Consider the following 18,484-nt stretch of genomic DNA (forward strand, 5'->3'; position numbering starts at 1 on the left):
CACATTACTGGGCAACATAAGGGATGGACTTAAGAGTGAACTACAGGGATTTTACACTTAACTTTGACGTTTAGAATTACCCCATTGAGGCCATATTGGGCATCGATTCAAGCATAGAGTAACTAATTATCTCTCACAGCCCAAATCATTACTGATTTAAAGCCTCACGCTCACACTGGAGGAAGATTTTAAATGCACAAGCTTGAGATCCCCACAAGTGAGAGATCTGCACAGATGCTCCGCGCCTCCAGTCCAAAGAGGACAGTTTTCCCTCTTACCTTGCACAGACAGGCACGAGTCTGCTCCTGAGCTGGCACCAGAGCAAATCCCTCTAACAGCTGCTTAATTATGTGCAGCCATTCATTACACTGTGATGCCTTAAGTCTGGCCCGTGTCGCTGATCCAAGAACCCTTGCTCTGCGTGGCATGATTGCTTAAGAACGTATTACAGAATGTTAACTCCAAACAGCACTTTATGTGTGAATGATTTTCTCTCGCATTTGTTACACAAAACATGGATCTGCTTTAGGACATAAATCAATATTTTTGCCATTTGAAGCTGAACTTTTGAGTGGCTGTTTGTGTTAAGTTATCCAGCTAATGGTGTTGTCTTTGTATTTACATGCAACGCAGAAACGTTTCTCATAAATCAACTGTGCGTTCGTATTATGACGAGAGATTTACTTGAGCAAAGCGTGACATTCGATCCATCCAAGAGAAGTCAGTCTCCTATAAAGAAATGAAATGTCCATCTGTTTGGCTCGTTTTTAATCGCACCCATTTTCTATCAGCTGTTAAGGCATGTTTACACACAGCACCGCATGCATGTGCCGAACTGACGCCACCTCCTGCAGAAGGAGAAACATGATTTCCCACTTTCATTTGGACTCCCACTTTAGCTAAATGGGATTAGGCTGTTTGAGTGCGGATGATAAGGTATAGCTCAGTGCAGCATCGTTCACCCTGGCAACTATGGGCTGTAGTTGAGAAATGTCTGTTCCTGCCAAAAGAAGAGTTATAGACCCACAGTGTGTTCAGTTATGTCAATACGGGCAGACCTTGGAAATAGAATGCTATGCACATCTAGGTATTGACTACGGCAGCTGTGAAATCCTCAATCAACCCTGTAAGTTGTGATTCTATGAAATAGGTTTCTTGCAATTTTCCGTGAAAACTGTGGTAATACGTTCGGATAATCTTTGTCAAACATCAGGGTTAGTCTGTAATTTCAAGAATCGGAAGGAAATGTACGTTTCTTTTTTTATTTTCTGAATGGCAAGGCTGGTGAGCAGAATCTGGGTTCACTGCTGGAAATCTGAAAAAAAAAAAGAAAAAACACCTCGGCTCTTAGACACAACCTCAGTTTCAGATCCCACGGGTATACAAACACACACAGGCAGGTTCCAGGAGCCAATCCCGTGATTTCCAGCCCGAATGGCTCTTATTCATAAATATTCTGAAAGGGATTAAATAGTTAAGGAAAAGCTTTGGAGTGAGCATAGTTTAAGAAAAAAGAAAACTCTCAGAAAAGTAAACTCTGTCAGATGTTAGACTATTCGATTCAGCTGTCCAGTCGAAACACAGCTTACTTACTCTGTCTCAAATCAATATGAGCCTGATGAAAAAGGGCACGTGAAGCTCAGCTTAGCTTCTTCTGTCGTCCTGTGGACCATTGTCCTACTACCTAGGGAAAAACAAGCACTTCTTTTGTATGCCACATTACCAGAAAGGTGTGCTATTCTGCTTCAGGTAAGTAGAACACAAAGAGCTCAGTGTGGACGTCCGACCAGGCCAGGCACAACTGCCAAACTGAATCCACCTAATTTAGTGTTACTCACCAAGTAGATAACCTAGCTGTTGGCAGATACGTCCGCTTCCCACCTAAACCGCATGCTCGCTCAAAGCACCCCCCCCCCCCCACTATGTGTCCAGAGAACAATGCCACACAGTGCAACAACAGGCCAGGCACAGTGGTGTTGGATGACTTGCCATTGTGATGCCGTGAAAGGCTCATACTGCAGTTTCGGGGCACAATAACAGAGGGTGGAGAACAAAAACCTGAAGGCAGAGTTTGCCAGTGTGGGTGTGCTGGTAGGCTCTGTGTTTACCTTTGTGTGCCAGTCTCTGACCCTCTGGTTGGCTTACTCACCGAGCAAAGCGGGGACACCAGATTTATTATTGTGCATCATCTTGGCTGGTAGTTATTTAACTCTTATTCAACCAATAATTTAGAAGTAAATTGTACAATTAATATAACAACACCTACATGATAAGAGCTTCAAGTAGCTCAAGGAAAGACTAGGGGTACTGTCTAGAAGAGGGCCCCATGTGTTACCATCTACTTTGGGGATTAGAGCTTTCATTAATAATGTCTGCGGTGCAAAAAAAAAAGGCTTATGAGGCCCAGTGGATCAATTTTGTCCTGGGGCTCTTTAACAGGTTGATCTATCCCTGCCCCCATGTTTGATGCGTCCTTGTTAAGAACTTCAAGTGGAAGGACACACAAACAGTCGTAAAATAACACCCCCATGCTGCAGTTTGTCATAAACAAAAATAAACATTTGATATCTTTGACAAACAAATAATCATCTCTCGTACTAACCCTTTACCTGCCTGCCCCACACCAGGGGCTGCTCCTGCCCTGCTCACAGCCATCCGCCGTTGCCAAGGTTTCCGTGTACGCGCCGCCTGAGAGAGCGGAGCCGCGCGATTGTCATACATTAGTGCCAGACATGGCGGCGGAGCTACAGCCCGAGTGGATTTCGGCTCTCCCGTCTTCCTGGAGTTATGGGGTTACTCGGGACGGACGCGTCTTCTTCGTCAAGTAAATATCCCTTGAAAGAACACGGTTTAAGTCGTTCCGCTCTTTTCCGACACGAACAAAGTCGCCACTTATTAACGCACGTATTTCCCTCTCTCAACAGCGAAGAAGCCAAGAGTACAACCTGGCTGCATCCAGTGCGTGGCGAGGCAGTTATAACCGGGCACAGAAAAACTCCAGGTAAGGATGTCACTCAGCTGTCAACTCAAGTTTCTCATATCTTCTCAGCTTCTGTCACATCCGCCGTCATGTGTAGCCTTGTTGTCCTAAAGCGACTCTTCCCACGCTCAGAGGGAGGCTCTGACACCCATGCTGTCTTAACGCGCGAGTGGGCTTTTGGCGCTCGTGCTGTTTCAAGTGAGCCCCCCCTTCATGACCACCTCTGCCCGGCTCGTGCCACTTCCTCGCGAGCCTCCTCCTCAGGTTGGTCAGTCACTGAAGTTGTCGACTTGAGGGCTAGCTAGCGTAACTTGAGAACTTGTGAAACGACGTCTTTGAAAAACAACGAACCGGCTTGTAAACTGTTTTCAGAGGCTTTGCGTTTCCACTTTGAATGAGCCACCGTCTTCTGGTGGCCAACGTAGAAGGTCATATATTTTTTTATTTATTTTGCTCTTGGATGTTTTGCTGAGCTTCTCATGGTGAAAGAGCCGCTGTGTTACAGGTATACAGCAACACTGCCGTAGAGAGAGCTGAGGAGCTTACAAAGGTTATCTGTCAAATCTTCTGAATAAGCAGTTTTTTTTGCCTTATCCCGGTCAAAAAAACAAACAAACACAGAAAACAAAAATAAAGCCTCACCCGTTTTTGAAACGGTGTAATACATGGTCTAATTGGCTGCCTGCAGTTCCTTATGCTGGTATAGTTACCATGCAGCTAATGCATAATGTATACAGCAGCAGTCGCCTGCATAACTTGAGTCTGCAAAGAATCTCCATTGACGTTACTTGCTTCGTTTCATTCAGGCTGCAAGTAGTGATCATTTTCACAATTGATTGCGTTCATTTTACTTTGTAAAATATTACCCGTCTGCTCTCTGCTGGAAATAAAAAAAAATCAGGAAACGTTCAGTATGTACTGAAAAATACAGGAGCTAAAGGGAAAATACGAGCACAGCTGCTTTAAAATGAAGGGGATGTTCTGAAGGCAACTGCACAGACATTAAAAGTTACCTTTTTTTTTAAAAATCTGTTGAATTACTTTGAATTCTTGATACTTTTAGGGTGAGATGCACTTTTCTTAAACCCTTTTATCTTGGTTTCAAAGCACCAAAAACACTCAAAGAAGGTCAGCTTAGTAACTTCTCTTCTGTAAGGCTTAGTCTACAAAAACCTGATCTTTGTGTTGGATCAGGCTAAGAGAAGTCAGTGGTGGGAGCCTATATGTCTGACATGATTTTGAAGGAGGACATTTGGTGGCTTAATGTACTGGTTGACTGTGCCACCATTGATTTTTCTTTTTCTTTTCAATTATTTCTTATCTCTATCAGTCCAGCTAAAGTCAATGAGCTGACATGTCAAGGTGACCATTTTGCTTCTTTCCTTTGCTCGTGCCACTTGGCATAAGTAGAGCCTGTGTGTCAGTTACAAATGACAAACTCTTGTTTTCTTAATCAAACTGTGCATCACAAACCGTGAAGTTTGAGTCAGTAATGCTATAAACAGATTTATGTCACAGGTTACTCATCGAAAGTGGGAACCGCGCAAGATTTATTTTCGTAACAGGTGACGGAGAAGAAGGTGTAGCGCGGCGGGGGTGACTTCATTTGACTTACTTGACACTGAACTTCCTGTGATGCGACTGTGGCGCATTCGCCCTAAAAAAATGTTCTAAAAATGCCAAAAACTGGATCAGCGTTTTACAGACTTAAAAAAAAAGTTGGATTGGAACAGAGGCAACTATTGTATATGAATAAATATCTATAAATATAGGTGTTTTTTTTTTTCAGGTGAAGCAGCCAAATATTCCATGCTTCCAGCTCCTTTGTTTTTCTCTCATTTGTTATGAAGTTATTTACCTCTGGGTTTTGGACAGCTGATGCTTGGAGGAGACACGAATGCCAGATACAGAAAGATTGTTTATAGATTTAAAGTTAAGATAACTGATCCATCTGAAAAGTTGTAGACAAGTGAGCGGATGATGAGGACAATAAGTTGCGATCATGAAACTGAGATGTGAGTTGTGCTTCATTTCCTGACCTGTTGTTCAAAAAGATGGTTTTTTTCTTATCTTATGTGGCTTAACAGCAGAATGTGTTTACAGTTGATGCAACTTGCAGTTAAACAAATAAAAAAAAATAAAAAAATCAGTTTAAGGGAGTTGCAGTTTCGATCCAATGAGCAATGGGTGTCTGCATTTCACTGTGGTCTGTTGGCTGCGTCTTAAATAACACCAGAAATGTGTTTTTTTCCTCCATCTTCTCGCAGACCTACCCACTGGATGGGAAGAGGGATTTACCTTTGAGGGAGCACGATGCTTTATCAAGTGAGTTCAACACCCTCCTTCGACAGGACACACACACACACACACACACACACACACGCTCATGGCAGCCTTAGACCTTGGACACGTTTGCTACACATGTCATATAAAGTCAAAGCACTTCTGTGTTGTTTTCATCTCCACTCTGAGTGACCTCAGATGAACGAAACCCTCGTTCGGTCGTGTGCTGCTCCCCGAAACTTGCTTTGTGTTAGCAGTGGATATCGGAGGGCTGTAAATTGGAAACCTTTACACCTGTTTTTTTTTTTTGTGCTGTGGAAGGTTATCGCAGAAGTTAATGATTACACACGACCACAGTGCAAACACCAGACAGACCTGAGCAATTTGAGTGGGGTTGCTGTCTTCTTGTGAGCTGTTTTCATTTATTCTGACTGACCCTGCTCCGAGCTCAGCCTGTTTGGAGAGTTTTCGCCAAAGTGTTTCGTGCTCTCTTTATCTGACTTTTATCGCTGCCGTCTGGCCTGCTCACGTTTCAAAATGGCCTTTGTCTCGAGGTGCCCACAAACCTCAACAATCCCACAGGCTGAGTGCAAGCCCCGTTGTGCAACGTGGCGCTAATATGCTTTAGCTAAAGTTCATATGAATGCCCTGTATGCACACAAGGACCTAATTCAGTGTACAGCATCATACACTCAGGCCCTCTACTGACACATCTCAGCTATGCTTTTCTTCTCTGTTGGAATCCCAAACATCTTTTTTTCTGGGTTTTAAGTCCATCTGGTAATGTTTTTTTATTTTTATTCTTTTGTTTTTCCCACAATAGCACCAGTTTGCTTTTGATGCGTGTGTCAGTTGTTGCTGTTGCTTTCGGCTGGTTTGTAGTAGTAGGTCTTAACAGCGGTCACTTTGTACGATGGGTCACCCTGAATTTGTTTTATCTCAGGTTAGAGCCCCAACCAAAGATCTCCCCACGAGTCTTCCACATTGGTCCACATGTCCATGAAAACACTCTGCATGAATTGTAGGAAGCTATGCTACATATGTCACATGTTCTTCTCTCTCTTCCATGGAAGCTTAATGCATGCGGCCAATCAAAAGAGATCATATGCACTGATATGCACACTCATGCAATGCATGATTCATCATCATTAGCTTTCTTGAAATACTCCCCTCACTCTGCACCAATAGATATTTTGCAGACGAGCGTGCCAAAATACAATAATGCTACTGTAGTGAAGATATTGCGAATAAAAGACATTATGCCTTTTTTATCCTCCCCAAATCCCGTCTCCTTCTGCGACTTCCTCGTGATTGTGTGGAGCTTCGTGTGGCAGGCTGCCAGGCTGCCTGACTGAAAGGCGACTGAAGTCATTTTTTTTTTTTTATCCCAGTATGTTTTTATCACAGCCTCAAAAGCAGACCGGGGGACCACATTCATTAGCTGATCCCCGTGATTCTGGCTAAGTTCAATAATGTATGCAGAATGCAGTTTTGCAAGTGAAAAACAATTTGTTTCATCACTCAGCTGAATGTTAAACAAGACAAAAAAAACGGCGAGGAAATCATTTATATTCAAGACAGGCCTGGTGTACGCGGTTGAATGTAGTCACTAAACAGTCACTAAAAATATGTCTGAAGCCTTTTGAAATGAGCCTTTTCCAAACTGAAGCAAAAAAACAAAATACCAAAGACCAGCTCGAATCCATCTGCTTGTTTTGAGCTGATAAGAATGCTCTTCGTGCCCCATACTGTTCACCTGGCGAGCACCTACCACAAAACGCGCCCTGCAGTTCAACCGATGACTCCCACCTCTTTGCCCTGCTCTTTCACACATCTTCTTCCTTCAATTTTCTTTTTCACTGTCCTCGTCACTATGTTGATATCTTATTTGATTTCTGACTAGTACATCTAAGGAACTTTCTGACGACCGTGACCTCCTCACACAATAGATGCACAACATGTCTGCCTATACGGTGTTATCGACCTCACTTTTCTGGTACGAAGCAAACAGATGCTTGTATTTTTACCGGTGTAATGCACGCGATCAGTCTAAATGTGGCGCAGGCTTCCCACACACTGTGAGTGAGGGTTTCATGTCAGACACATTTCCCCCAGCTTGGCCTGCTTGGTTCCTCTTTGTTGTTTTTACTAAGCAGAAGCCTTTAAAATTCTTGTCACATGGTCACTCGAGTGAGAGTCATAAAGATGGCTGCATGCGCGGGTATAGTTGGTCCAAAGCAAGATCAGCGCTTTACTGTGACGGCAGTATCGTTTAGATGTACTTAGGCTGTAAGTAATGAGGTTGTATAAAACCATGGCTGTTCATTTCATTGTGACTCATTGTGTTGACATGAGATTTGTTGACAGGTTTATGCGATAGCTGCGACTTGGACGGTCCTCGGGGCATTTTGAGGCTTTATGCGAGGCTGCCAATGAAAGCCTCTGAAAACTCTCCAGTACGATTAGCCTGCTGACAGCTGGAGAAGCTTATGCCTTATGTTTTGCACTAGGTTATCATTACTTTGTCATCAGTTTTTGGTGTTGTCAAGTTTGCAAGTTCAGAGCTTGTGTTTTGCATTTTATTTGTAAGAGAGGTGTGAAAGGTTAAACAAACAACACAAAAAGAAAACTGCGATTCTCAGAATCACAGTGAAAAAGTGTAAAAAGCAAAAAAAAAAAGAAGAAAAGATGTGGCTTATTTACATGCTGGCCCAGCCATACGTTTGGCTGTCGCTGTCGGGTTACACAGTGTGAGCATCGAGCAGCAGATTGTGCTGACGCAGACTGTCCTCTGACGTGATGTGCTGAAAAGGATAAGTTTACAGGCTGGCGGTGCGACAGCGTGACCTAAGCCTGCTGCGTCCCAAGATTTAGATTTTTCTGTAGTGCCACGACTTTTGAATGAGTGAATGTGAGTGGAGATGTTGACCGAATCAGTCACGGCTTACTGCTCTCCTCAGAGAACTGCCTGTTACTGTGTTTCTGGGTTGTTGGTGGGTGGTCCGGTGCAAAGTGGCCGGTACGCTGCTGCCCTTCCTGCCCTGCTGAGGGAGAGGGACGTCACGAACAAGTAAAAATCTGCAAGCTTTTGTTCATTTTCATCAAGCTCAAAAATCAACACGGGCTCCAGGCACTGAATATGTACCCACCTTTTTTTATTTATTCAGATGCTATAGTTAGAAATACAAGATTTGATTCAGTCTAAGTGCCTACGTATCCAAAAACCTTCCATCTTCCTGTAGTACTGTATGTAGCTCACTGGGGAGAGAGCAGTGGCTCAGTTGCACCCATCCAAGCTTTTAAGGCCAGCAGCCATTGATCTCTGTTGCAACTGTTGAACCTGCTGATAAATCAGAGAACACCGAACCCCATCTGTCTGTTTTTGCTGCCGCGGTCCTGTTCGAGCTGAAACAATAATCCACACGTCACAACAACAGCCACTTTCCCCTGTGGATTAACTTGTCTGCTGCATCGTGCTGTGTGTTAAAAAGCGGGGAGCTGCTGTTGAACTTCTCTCCTTTGCCAGCGTCTTCATCTGTTTCGACGCTGAAACGATGCACTCATAAAGCACGCATGCAAAAAAACTGAACTGCGTGTTGCTCAAACTCTACATGCTTTCGCTGCCTTCTTTCCCACCCATACGTTTGGACCGTGACGCTTATTTTTCTTTGTAGGAAAAGAGCATTTCCGTGAGACTGCATTCGTTTAGTGAGGCGTCATCTTGAATACAAGATTAGGAGCCATGCTTTGTCGCAGCATTTGTGTGTCACATTATGCAAAACAGGTTCCTTGACCTGTGAAAATGTTCCAGAGGTGTTTATCAGAGGTAACTGGGTCGACGTCATCTGAACCGGCTCAGAGAGCTTCGGATTATATTAGCATCATTGATGACTCCAATTAGGAGTTGGTTGCTGCATGGGTGCAGGAAATGTTTACAGCAATTATGCTCAGAAAAGGCAGGTGCAGACTGCTGCCAGTTCCCTCTCTCTCACTTAGCTTTTCTGCTCTCATTAATTCTTTCTATGAAAGGAGGGAAAAACACGACTGCCGAAGCCAGATCTAATTGCTTTAAGTTATGCAACGAGATAGCTGTTATCTTGTTTTGAAGACTAATGAGGGGATAATAAGTGCACCTGACCCACACAATGCTGTAGATCTGAAGTCCAGCTTGATAGCTGTCCAATTATTAATTTTTCCCTTGTTGATTTTTGGCCATTTTCATTTGTGGGCAATTTGCAGTTTTCTGAGTGCTCATCAGCGTAAAGGGCAACATGAAATATAAATATTGTCCCAGTCTGCTCTGTGGCTTTCATTAAACTACACTTACTTCTGCATAATTCATCACTCAGAATAGAAATAAAGGCCCGCCACTTGAAATCTGGCCAATTATGACAAAAATATCTCCTGTGGATCTCTGTTTAGCTGTTGGCTTATTTTCTTGCTTTGAAGGCCCACACACTCTGACTCCACAATTAAAAGTAGGAGTTTTGGGTGGAAATTGTTCTGCAAAGGAACTTTGATAGCTGTCTTTTTTGGGTTAATCACCGAGAATATCTTTTGCCTGTCACAAAGGCAATACGATAAAAACAACATCGAAGCCTTACATTTCCTGTGAATGATACTTTTCGCATAGATTTTAAAGCCTCCTATTTGAAATGCGCACGCTTGAACCCAAACAAAGGTGACGCTGGTAACGATGTGCTAAATTCGACATCTTTTATGGTCTAAATTTAATCAACCGTTGTCTCGGCAAGAAAAAAGAAAAAAAAAAGGCAGAGACACGTATATTTATGTTGTTTCCTTTAATCTGTTGCTGTATTCGGCTCCTGAGGGAAATGTGTGGCTTTAAAGCTGCTAAATGCTATACGCTAAGTCATAGGTTCACCGGTTTTAGAGGTTTTTGTTTGAGGCCGTTGCCTTTTTCAGCCAAACATAATACGCCCTATATTGCAAAGTGGAAGCCCTGTATTGGTACGAAATATACGTCTTTAAAAAGCCACCACTGTTGCTCTTTTTGGTAAATTGACGTCCTTGAGGGAAAAAAAATACACAAACTAAACAATCACAGCTTAGCATCATGTTATGAGGAAGCTGGCGTCACAGAATCAGTTGAACGTCAGCGGTGTGCTTCTCATTGATCTAATACGCGCCAGTTTGGCTTGGCGATTATCTCAGAAACGTGCCCCCAACACATCGGCTCCGACCCCTCCAACGCTCCACCTCTGTAATCGCAAACAGGACCTCGATGCACAACAAAATCGCATCAGTCTCGCCACGAACTGGCGCTGTGAAAAGGGCTTGTGAGGCCTGTGAGTAGTTCTGCCGTAATCACCTATCAAGTAGTTTAGTCCCAATTATTTGAGATGATTGTGATTGTGTAGTTGCTTGAAAACAGCTGGGTGAAACTGACAGATATATTATATTTATTTTAACACGAGTTAACACCCTTTTAGTTACATTATCTTTTAGCATACCTGTAGCCTTACATGGTTATGTTATTAGTTGGCTTATAGTGTAATGCTGGCATAATAATAAACTGAGACAAGTGAAACCTTGATCTCAGTGATTTGTATGACAAATACTGTCATTGTCCACTGAAATTTCCTATTTGTGACATTCCTTCCCGTGTGAGTGAACCAAACCAGGACTCTTTACTGCCTAACAAACAGTTCTTCAAACTCCCTTCCAATCAGAATTCATCGTGTTGCATTCAATATACTGAGAACATACTTATCAATTGGCTCTACTGTACCAGTTGCAGCTTTTCCGAGCAATTTGTAGATACCAGTTTATCTGTTCTTTATTTGTCTCATCTCTTTCCAAGTTTCCTCTGTGGTTTCATCTTAAGACTCCAAAACCTCAGGCTACGGTGAAATGAGGCATCTGATCAGGGATCTGAAGGATGGCATCACACGTCACAGACCTCAAACGTAGGGGATTTGTTCGAGTGACATCAGACAAACTGAATAAAAATCGGCGATGAATTAGTCGACATAGCTTCTATGTGGGCTTGTAGTGGCTTTCTCTGAAGCTATAACTTAATTCTGGTGCGAACTGAACCGAGGTCTTCATCTCGCAGACTAACAGTGACGGGAGTCCCTATGAACCCTTCTTAACTTTGAGACAAACTGTTATGGCATACATCTAAGTCTACGCCCATCTCTGCAGAGGATATCCAAGCTCCTCTGTATTAGCAAAGCCTTTTATCAAATCTGATGAAGTAACCCTTAAATTTCAGTCCCAGTCCCAAGAACAAAAGTGTTTGGACCTGAAGTGGATTTTGAATTGATTCATTAAATAATTGAGCACAATCTCAAATTCCACCTTCAGTTTTTTAAACCTTGACCCTGTGAAAACAAAACAGCACACGTGTCTCAGTCAGGTTGATATCAAAACAGAGTTGTAGCTTCAGAAAACAGCATTACCATTACATGCATAACTTTCTTTGAATTATAACTCCATCATATGTGTTGGGATTTGCTGTTTTTAATTCCACGGGCACAGAGACAAACTCAATAACGGCTCCATTCCAGAGTGAAGCTTTAAATTTTCCTAAATCTGTCCGCGATATCTTAAAACCAAGCTAGTGATTCTTCACAAAAATGCTCTGTGAATGCTGTGTTTTACACTCGAGAATGTGTTTACGGCTTTATTCAAGTCGATTTATGTCTTCAAAAACATATTAAACGAGCAAAGTTGTGTGAAAACCAAAGCCTCATAAAAGATATGGAGACAGACAAACGCTGACTATACTGTATACGTTTTTATATCAGGTTACAGCAACTTGTGATCTTTACATGTCACCGGCTAATTCTCATTGATGAAACGCAATCAAACAAAGCCAAATTCATCTGATCCTGTGCAGGGATGCTGGGGTTGTTAGGATAGGTGTTCTTCTTGCAACAACAATCTACTGTTACCCTTAAGACTCTACCTTGCCCCTGGTTCAGGCACCTTGAAGTGTGTCAAGAAATTAGTAATAAAGGGAACAAGAACAGCCGGTTCTACGCATTTGTATTGGTGGAACCTTGTGGCCTGTTCCAGCTTGCATTTGATGAGAGACAAGTTGCGTGCTGTAGAAACGTACAAAGACAGACAACCGCGTTCACACCCATGCGTCGTGTCCTAACCTCTGTGTCTTATTGGAGGAAACTGGAGCACCTCTGGAAAATCCTCCCAGGTGACGGCGTCTACCGACTGTTAATTGGAAGCTGTTAATTCTACACCCACTCGGGCTTCTGTTCAGCCGTTTCTGTCCTGATAACCGACTGCCTGTCAGGAACAGACTGTTTTCACACAGGCTGACAGGAGGAATTTACTGGACCAAAATAGCACACATGTAGGTGTAGCATGTTATATATCGTGGCGATTCCTGCCCAGAGGTTGAGAGTCCTGTGCTGACTTGCGTCTCACGTGTGCGTCTCAGACTGATACAACAGAGGGAATGGAGTTCTGCACCGTGACACAGCAAGTTATGCTGTAGGTGTGATAAAACTGTCCTCTGCCTCCTCTGCGCGTGCACTGGCCTTTAACCGAGTGTCGGAGGATGGAATTCATTTCAAAGGTGTAGTTTTGCCTGCTATACAATGCCATGGTGTGAGCAGCACATTGTCCTTTGAGGTTTTCTTTGACTGAGGAGAAACACCATGTGACATGCAGATGTATGAATGCAAAATGAGTGTCTTTGCGATTGAATACAATTATCTGGAGGGTAATTTCTTCCATCCTCATGAAACCCATGCAGTTTCTGGTGGCATGTTAATGAGGTAGTAAATCGTTGCCATTCACATGAATATTAAGAAACGGTTTAATCACTCTGGGCTCTGACAGTAGTGACTGCTGACTCTCTGGTTCTGTCAGAGCTCCGTGGTCTTGCAGCTCACTTGTGAGCATAATGTGATTTAAGAGGGAACCCCAGTAGATCTGGTACGGTTGCACTTCATCCCCATTTCCAGCTCTATAACTCTCTGTTGTGAGGCTGGGTGCCGACTGGGAGACAGACAGACAGCAGTGAGCGGCTCAGACTGCTCCCTCTCGTCTCGGGTCTCTGTGGGGTCTCCGCCATCTGGCCGGCACTGAAAGAAAAGAGTTTATCTGTTTGGATGCTCTGTGTGTGAACATATGTGTGATAAATCTTCTGATGTCGGTGACTGCCACAGGTGCCGATTAAGACAGTTTCTCGCAGCAGACCAAGTAAATGTAAGTGGGATGCATATATGTCGTTTACAAATTGTTAGCAGTAAAAGTTTTTATACGAGGATTCGTTTAAAATTCAAATGCTTGTAACAGAATCGAGACACCCTTCGATCTGACTAAGAGGGCGATGGCTTTCTTATTTTATTGTGACACACTTACAGGTATTTCCAGTTTTATAGAATACGTACGCAATCCGACTGTAATACAATATGTTTATTGAAGGTGGTTCTATAGTGCTTTGTATGCCAGAATGCTGACCACAGCAATTCTTTGCTCCTAAAGCCTCTTAGTTATACGGTGTCTTTGACTTAATGCTGAGAGAGCTGTTGAACTCAATTAATCCCTGTATTAATCTGTAACGAGCCATCTTTTGGTGATGTTGTGCCAGGCTCGCTTCGTCCGCACAAGAAAAGCTGATATATGAAGTTTGTTACTGATTACTTTTGCTGTTCGGCCCTCTCTCTGTCTGTCTCTCCCCTTTCGACTTTTTCAACTCATCGTTGGAAAGTATTGCCATGAATTCAGCCCCGGCTTCACGTGCTAAACATGGAGCCTGACCGAGTGCTACTTCCAGGTCGGTTTTGCTGAGAAACTCAGAAGGCTGAAAGTTGCAAAAGTTGATCCGCGACCGTCGAAGTTGAAAGCTCCCTGTATTTGTGAGTGAAACAGTTTTATTTTAGCTCCATGTTATCTTCTGTGCTGTTTGTGTTGGCTATCACTGATGCTCTTAAAACGTTACAGCTGTGATATTTAAAAGCGTGCGCTTTCTCTCCTCGTCTTTATCGTCCTCGCTCTGCCTCTCTTGTCTGTCTGATTCAGTTTAGTGGGCAGTGCACGGCCCAGTTGTTTTCCAGATGGTCTTTGATGATTAGGGAGCTCTTGGAAGACATCATTCTGCTCAAATGCTCTACAGCTGGCGAGCTTTTGGAGCACCGTGTTAAAGTGTCCGCAGAGGACTTCGGACAAGTGTACAGTCTTTGAATTTGTCTGTATCCACATCCAAACAAGCAGCCATCTGTCTTGTTTATTTTTTTTTTCTCCTCTGGAGACAGATGACCCAAACCTCTGTTTTCATTCACACCTTCATGAAAATGACCCACTGAAATACTGCTGCCCATCCCCTTTGTCACAGGTGTAGCACTATTTTCACTAGTTGTTGCCAAGTTTTGAATTTAGCATCAGCCCGGAGGGATATCAATATCATACCCTCCTGGTTTTGTTCACTCGCTTCTCTCTCCTCTCTGCAGTGTCACCTCTTCCCCCTGCATACCTCACATGTCTCACAGTGGTCCCTTTCTGGCACTTTGTGTCTCACAGTGACTCTCCTTTTAAGATCTTTAAATCACTGCAGTTATATTCTGTATTTCTTGAGCTCAGCAACAGATTTTTCGCTCCTGATGTACGAGCCTTTGATGTTCTCTTGCACACAAGGATCTTGTAGCGAGTGATGATAATCGGCAGTAAAGTGGCTGGCTGATTAATATGCAGATTGATAACTCTTACTGTATGAATTCATGTTTTTTTTTTCTCACGTGGGACAGATCTGCACTGATTTTCTCTTTAGTTAATTTCCATTGCTGGCACTTGTAGAAGCTATTCATCTGTACAGTCTTTATACTACATCGGTGCTGTGTGAAGAGCTTCCATGGTAACCCTCAGTAACCCTCTACACAAAGGCAAACTGCTTTTTACAACCCTACCAGCCCTTGTGTGTGCTGTGCATGCATTTTAGTCGGCTACCCATCATGACTCGAGTGCACGGCTGCTAGATGGGGCACCTAACAGATATAAATAGCACCCAGGTCATCTTGACTTCTTCAAATAGTACTGACTTCTTTGAAATTTAGTACATCAGACCCATCAGATTAGACAGAGAGCAGCTGAGATAATTCGAACGTCTTGAAAAAGAGCCGTCTTTCTGTGGGACGGAGAAGCGTCGCACTGATCGGATGTGCTGCCTTTATTGCACAACTAACTCTTCTGTGGGAGTCCGCTCCCACACTCTGTCCTCAGCTGTTCTCGCCTAAACAAATATTTGAACTCCATGCCAAGTCTCCCTTTGAATAATGTACACCAGCCGTGATTAATATTGCACATTTATCTCACTCGTTTAATGTCATCCCCGGAGTTACCACACGAGGAATGTACCACAGTGTGGTAAAACAGGAAAAAAAAAAAGACCTTTTCCTCCAGCACTTGTTTTTCAACAACAACTTCTTACTCTTATCCGGTTACATTTCAGCTCAACAGAGGCTCATCTGTTTTTATGAAGGGTGCCATCGATCGTTCTTTATTTTGGGTCATTGTGCACTTTGTAACTTGTAGAAATGACTGTCCCTCAGCACCCAGCAGACGTGACAACACCTAAGGATGTAACATCACTGAAGAGTCAACAGGGAGACTCGAAAGTAGAGTGTAACAAATGACATGGATGGAAGTGAACCAAACAACCTCAGCACACAGCACAGATGGATTGTGTCAGTGTTTCTCATTTTCAGTGTGTTGTTCTTTATTGTTTTTTAAGTCAGAGAGGTTTGATATGGTTTACATTTTATTATAATGTGATTATCGGTTGGAATCACTACTTTCTTACAAAAGCATATGCACTTTTACCCTTGGAGTAAGGAATGGGTGCACTTTAGCAAACCTTTGTTTGCTGACACTTGAGGGTAATTGGGTGGCTGGAATCTGTGTGTAACCCTACCCCGAACTCACTTTGGATGTTGTTTGAAAAAAGCGCCGTTGGAGATCTGGCTGGAAAATCTCACAAGAAGTCTTGAGTAAATGTTGCGGACATTTATGTTCTCACATGCTTCCCTCACGTGCCGTGAAAACACTTTGAACTATTTACTGACCACTTAGACCGCTTTTCTTCTTTCTTTTTTTTTCTAACCTGCATTGTTTAGAGTAGGCTCACTGTGTCTTTTTCCACTTTATATAATTCAGTACCACTGCCAGCTGTTCACTGCACCATGCACTCAGTATTGCTGTATTACTTTGTCCTGTGTGTCAAGATGCAAACTATATCAGCTTGCACCGAACAAAGCACAAGCCTGCATTGTCACTTGTGTTTGAAAACACCATTAGTTACTTTTAAAGACGAGGTTCAGTGAAATCAATCTTTGCTTCCTTTTACTTGCCGTATCTGCTCCTCGCAGCCTGCTTTCAGTTTCACTTAGAGGCCGAGTGAGAGATGAGGCTCGAGTGGCGAAAAAGCTTACAGGGGCTTCATAACTGTAGTAATGGCTGCACTTCACTGTGATCCATCAGTCTAATCAGCTGTCAGCCCTCTGCTGCATGTTTCCGCAGCAGTAGGAGCGAATGTTACTGGAAGTCAAGAGTCTGCTTTAAATATCGGCTCTACTTGCTTAAGGATAAATGCAGCCTTCCCACCTTCGTGCTGCAGTTCACAAATTGATGTGTGCAGGCGCAGCGTCTCCTCCCTTTATGAGAGGAAACCCACAGCTTTTCACTGCAAGACCTCTGCTGGCGGTTGGGATAAATACACCCTCAGCTTTGACCATGGTGTTAATTGCTGTGTTTTCTGCTGCTTGTGGAAGTTAGCGGGACTTAACTGCAACCCTGCGCATGCACAATGTTTCCCACTTTATTGCAGTCCCTGGCACAGATGACACAGCCATGGAGGAATGAGCCACGATAGCCTCAGTGTGTAGTTTTGCTCGCGCTCACACAGAAACGAAGTTCTCACATGAGCCGTGTGCGAACAAACACATTTTGCTGTTCATAACGAGCGCGAGGCATTTGAACCCTTCTCTCTTTTAAAGGGCTGCAGTGATTAGATGCTGCAGCTGCTAATCAGTCGGTTATTTAACGAGGTGATGGTCAAAAAAAGGGAAAAAAATAATGTGCTCACAAGTAACGTTTCGTGCATTGATTTTAAAAAAGATAATATGATACAAAGGGGTATTTGAAGCTATCCTGATTAATAGATTAGAATTGTTAATGTCATTGATGTGTTGTGCTGGTTGCTGGAGCCCCTTCATTACTGTTTTGAGTGGATCCTTTTCATAATTTGTAATGGGATTGTTTCGTCAAATAATCTGAATTATCTCGTGGCCTCTCATCTTTTCAAATGTATTGAATCCACAATGAGAATAAGCAAGAGGACGTTATGTTTCTCTGTGTAGTTCACTCTCCAATAACTGAGTAGTTTCAGCCCCAGTCGGACTTAATTCGCACATTTCCTTTGAGTTCTGAGTTACAGTGTCTTTGATAGATGTTGGACCCCGTCCTTGATTTGTCGAAGGAAGCCGATTGCGTTCCCAAGTCTGACTCACGTTTCCGTGTAAGGAGCTGGAAGTGGACTGTCGATCTCCTGAGCTGTTTTATGGCCACTCTGCCTTTTTGTTTCATGGTTTATTTATGGAGGGGGGGGGGCTCATTAGTCATTCACTGTGACAGCGTAAATGTGTACATGTGAAGTTTGCTCTTTACCAGGAAATGTCGCAGAGTTAAATCTGGTTAACTGGAAAGCTAAAATTGTCTTTAACTACACGGCATAGAATTGTGATTTATTTATTTAGGAAACCCTGACAGCACTCTGTCTGGTAGGTGTCTATTATTTTGGGTACATAGGGTACATCAAGCTATTTTTCCTATATTTACTTTATTTGTAAAAAGCCAGTTTTAGCAATACTGTACTATGGAAGCATTGGCCTCGTTTGGACATAGAGTCTATTTTATGTATCTAAAATGCTGGCTTTATGTGCAAAAACCTTTAAATCTTAATGGTGCAGTCTTGGACCTGGTAATTAAGCATCCCTTTAAATCTCAGCTGCATGTAGTCACATTAACAGATTCATATCATGTTGAGAAGGATCTCTAGTCAATAAATGAGTTCTGAGGCTCTTTCCCTCCCACCCTCCGACTCTTACCCACAGACAAAGAAAAGGCCTAAGTGGAAAGATGACATGCTAAATGTTCTCTGTTTGACACACACTCGGTGAACGGTGAAGAGGCAACAGTGCAAGCCGGGAATCCGGGTCAAAAGAGAGACTTGTTTTC

General features: G+C 43.1%; 1 protein-coding gene and 1 long non-coding RNA gene across 8 annotated transcripts in view; one reads left to right on the forward strand and one right to left on the reverse strand.

Moving 5' to 3' along the window:
• Positions 1-751: 751 nt before the first annotated feature.
• LOC140307290 (uncharacterized) lies at positions 752-2,732 on the reverse strand. Its single transcript, XR_011915811.1, has 3 exons — positions 2,610-2,732; positions 1,594-1,684; positions 752-1,315 (listed from the first exon to the last, which is right to left on the reverse strand). It is a non-coding gene; the product is annotated as an uncharacterized lncRNA (long non-coding RNA).
• The window catches only part of LOC140307289 (pleckstrin homology domain-containing family A member 5-like), a 72,794-nt gene continuing 57,011 nt past the window's right edge, over positions 2,702-18,484 (forward strand). For 4 of the 7 annotated variants that reach the window (XM_072386098.1, XM_072386096.1, XM_072386100.1 and 1 more), the window contains exons 1-3: positions 2,702-2,824; positions 2,925-3,001; positions 5,248-5,305. In XM_072386098.1, the coding sequence (XP_072242199.1) occupies positions 2,733-2,824; positions 2,925-3,001; positions 5,248-5,305 (227 nt within the window). In that variant the 5' untranslated portion in view covers positions 2,702-2,732. The remainder of the gene's footprint in view (positions 2,825-2,924; positions 3,002-5,247; positions 5,306-18,484) is intronic. The other 3 variants (XM_072386097.1, XM_072386101.1, XM_072386102.1) reach the window with 3 other exon arrangements.

The sequence above is a fragment of the Leuresthes tenuis genome, unplaced genomic scaffold (genome assembly GCF_036924035.1).
Source record: "Leuresthes tenuis unplaced genomic scaffold, fLeuTen1.0.hap1 SCAF_5, whole genome shotgun sequence".
Taxonomy (NCBI): Eukaryota; Metazoa; Chordata; class Actinopteri; order Atheriniformes; family Atherinopsidae; genus Leuresthes; species Leuresthes tenuis.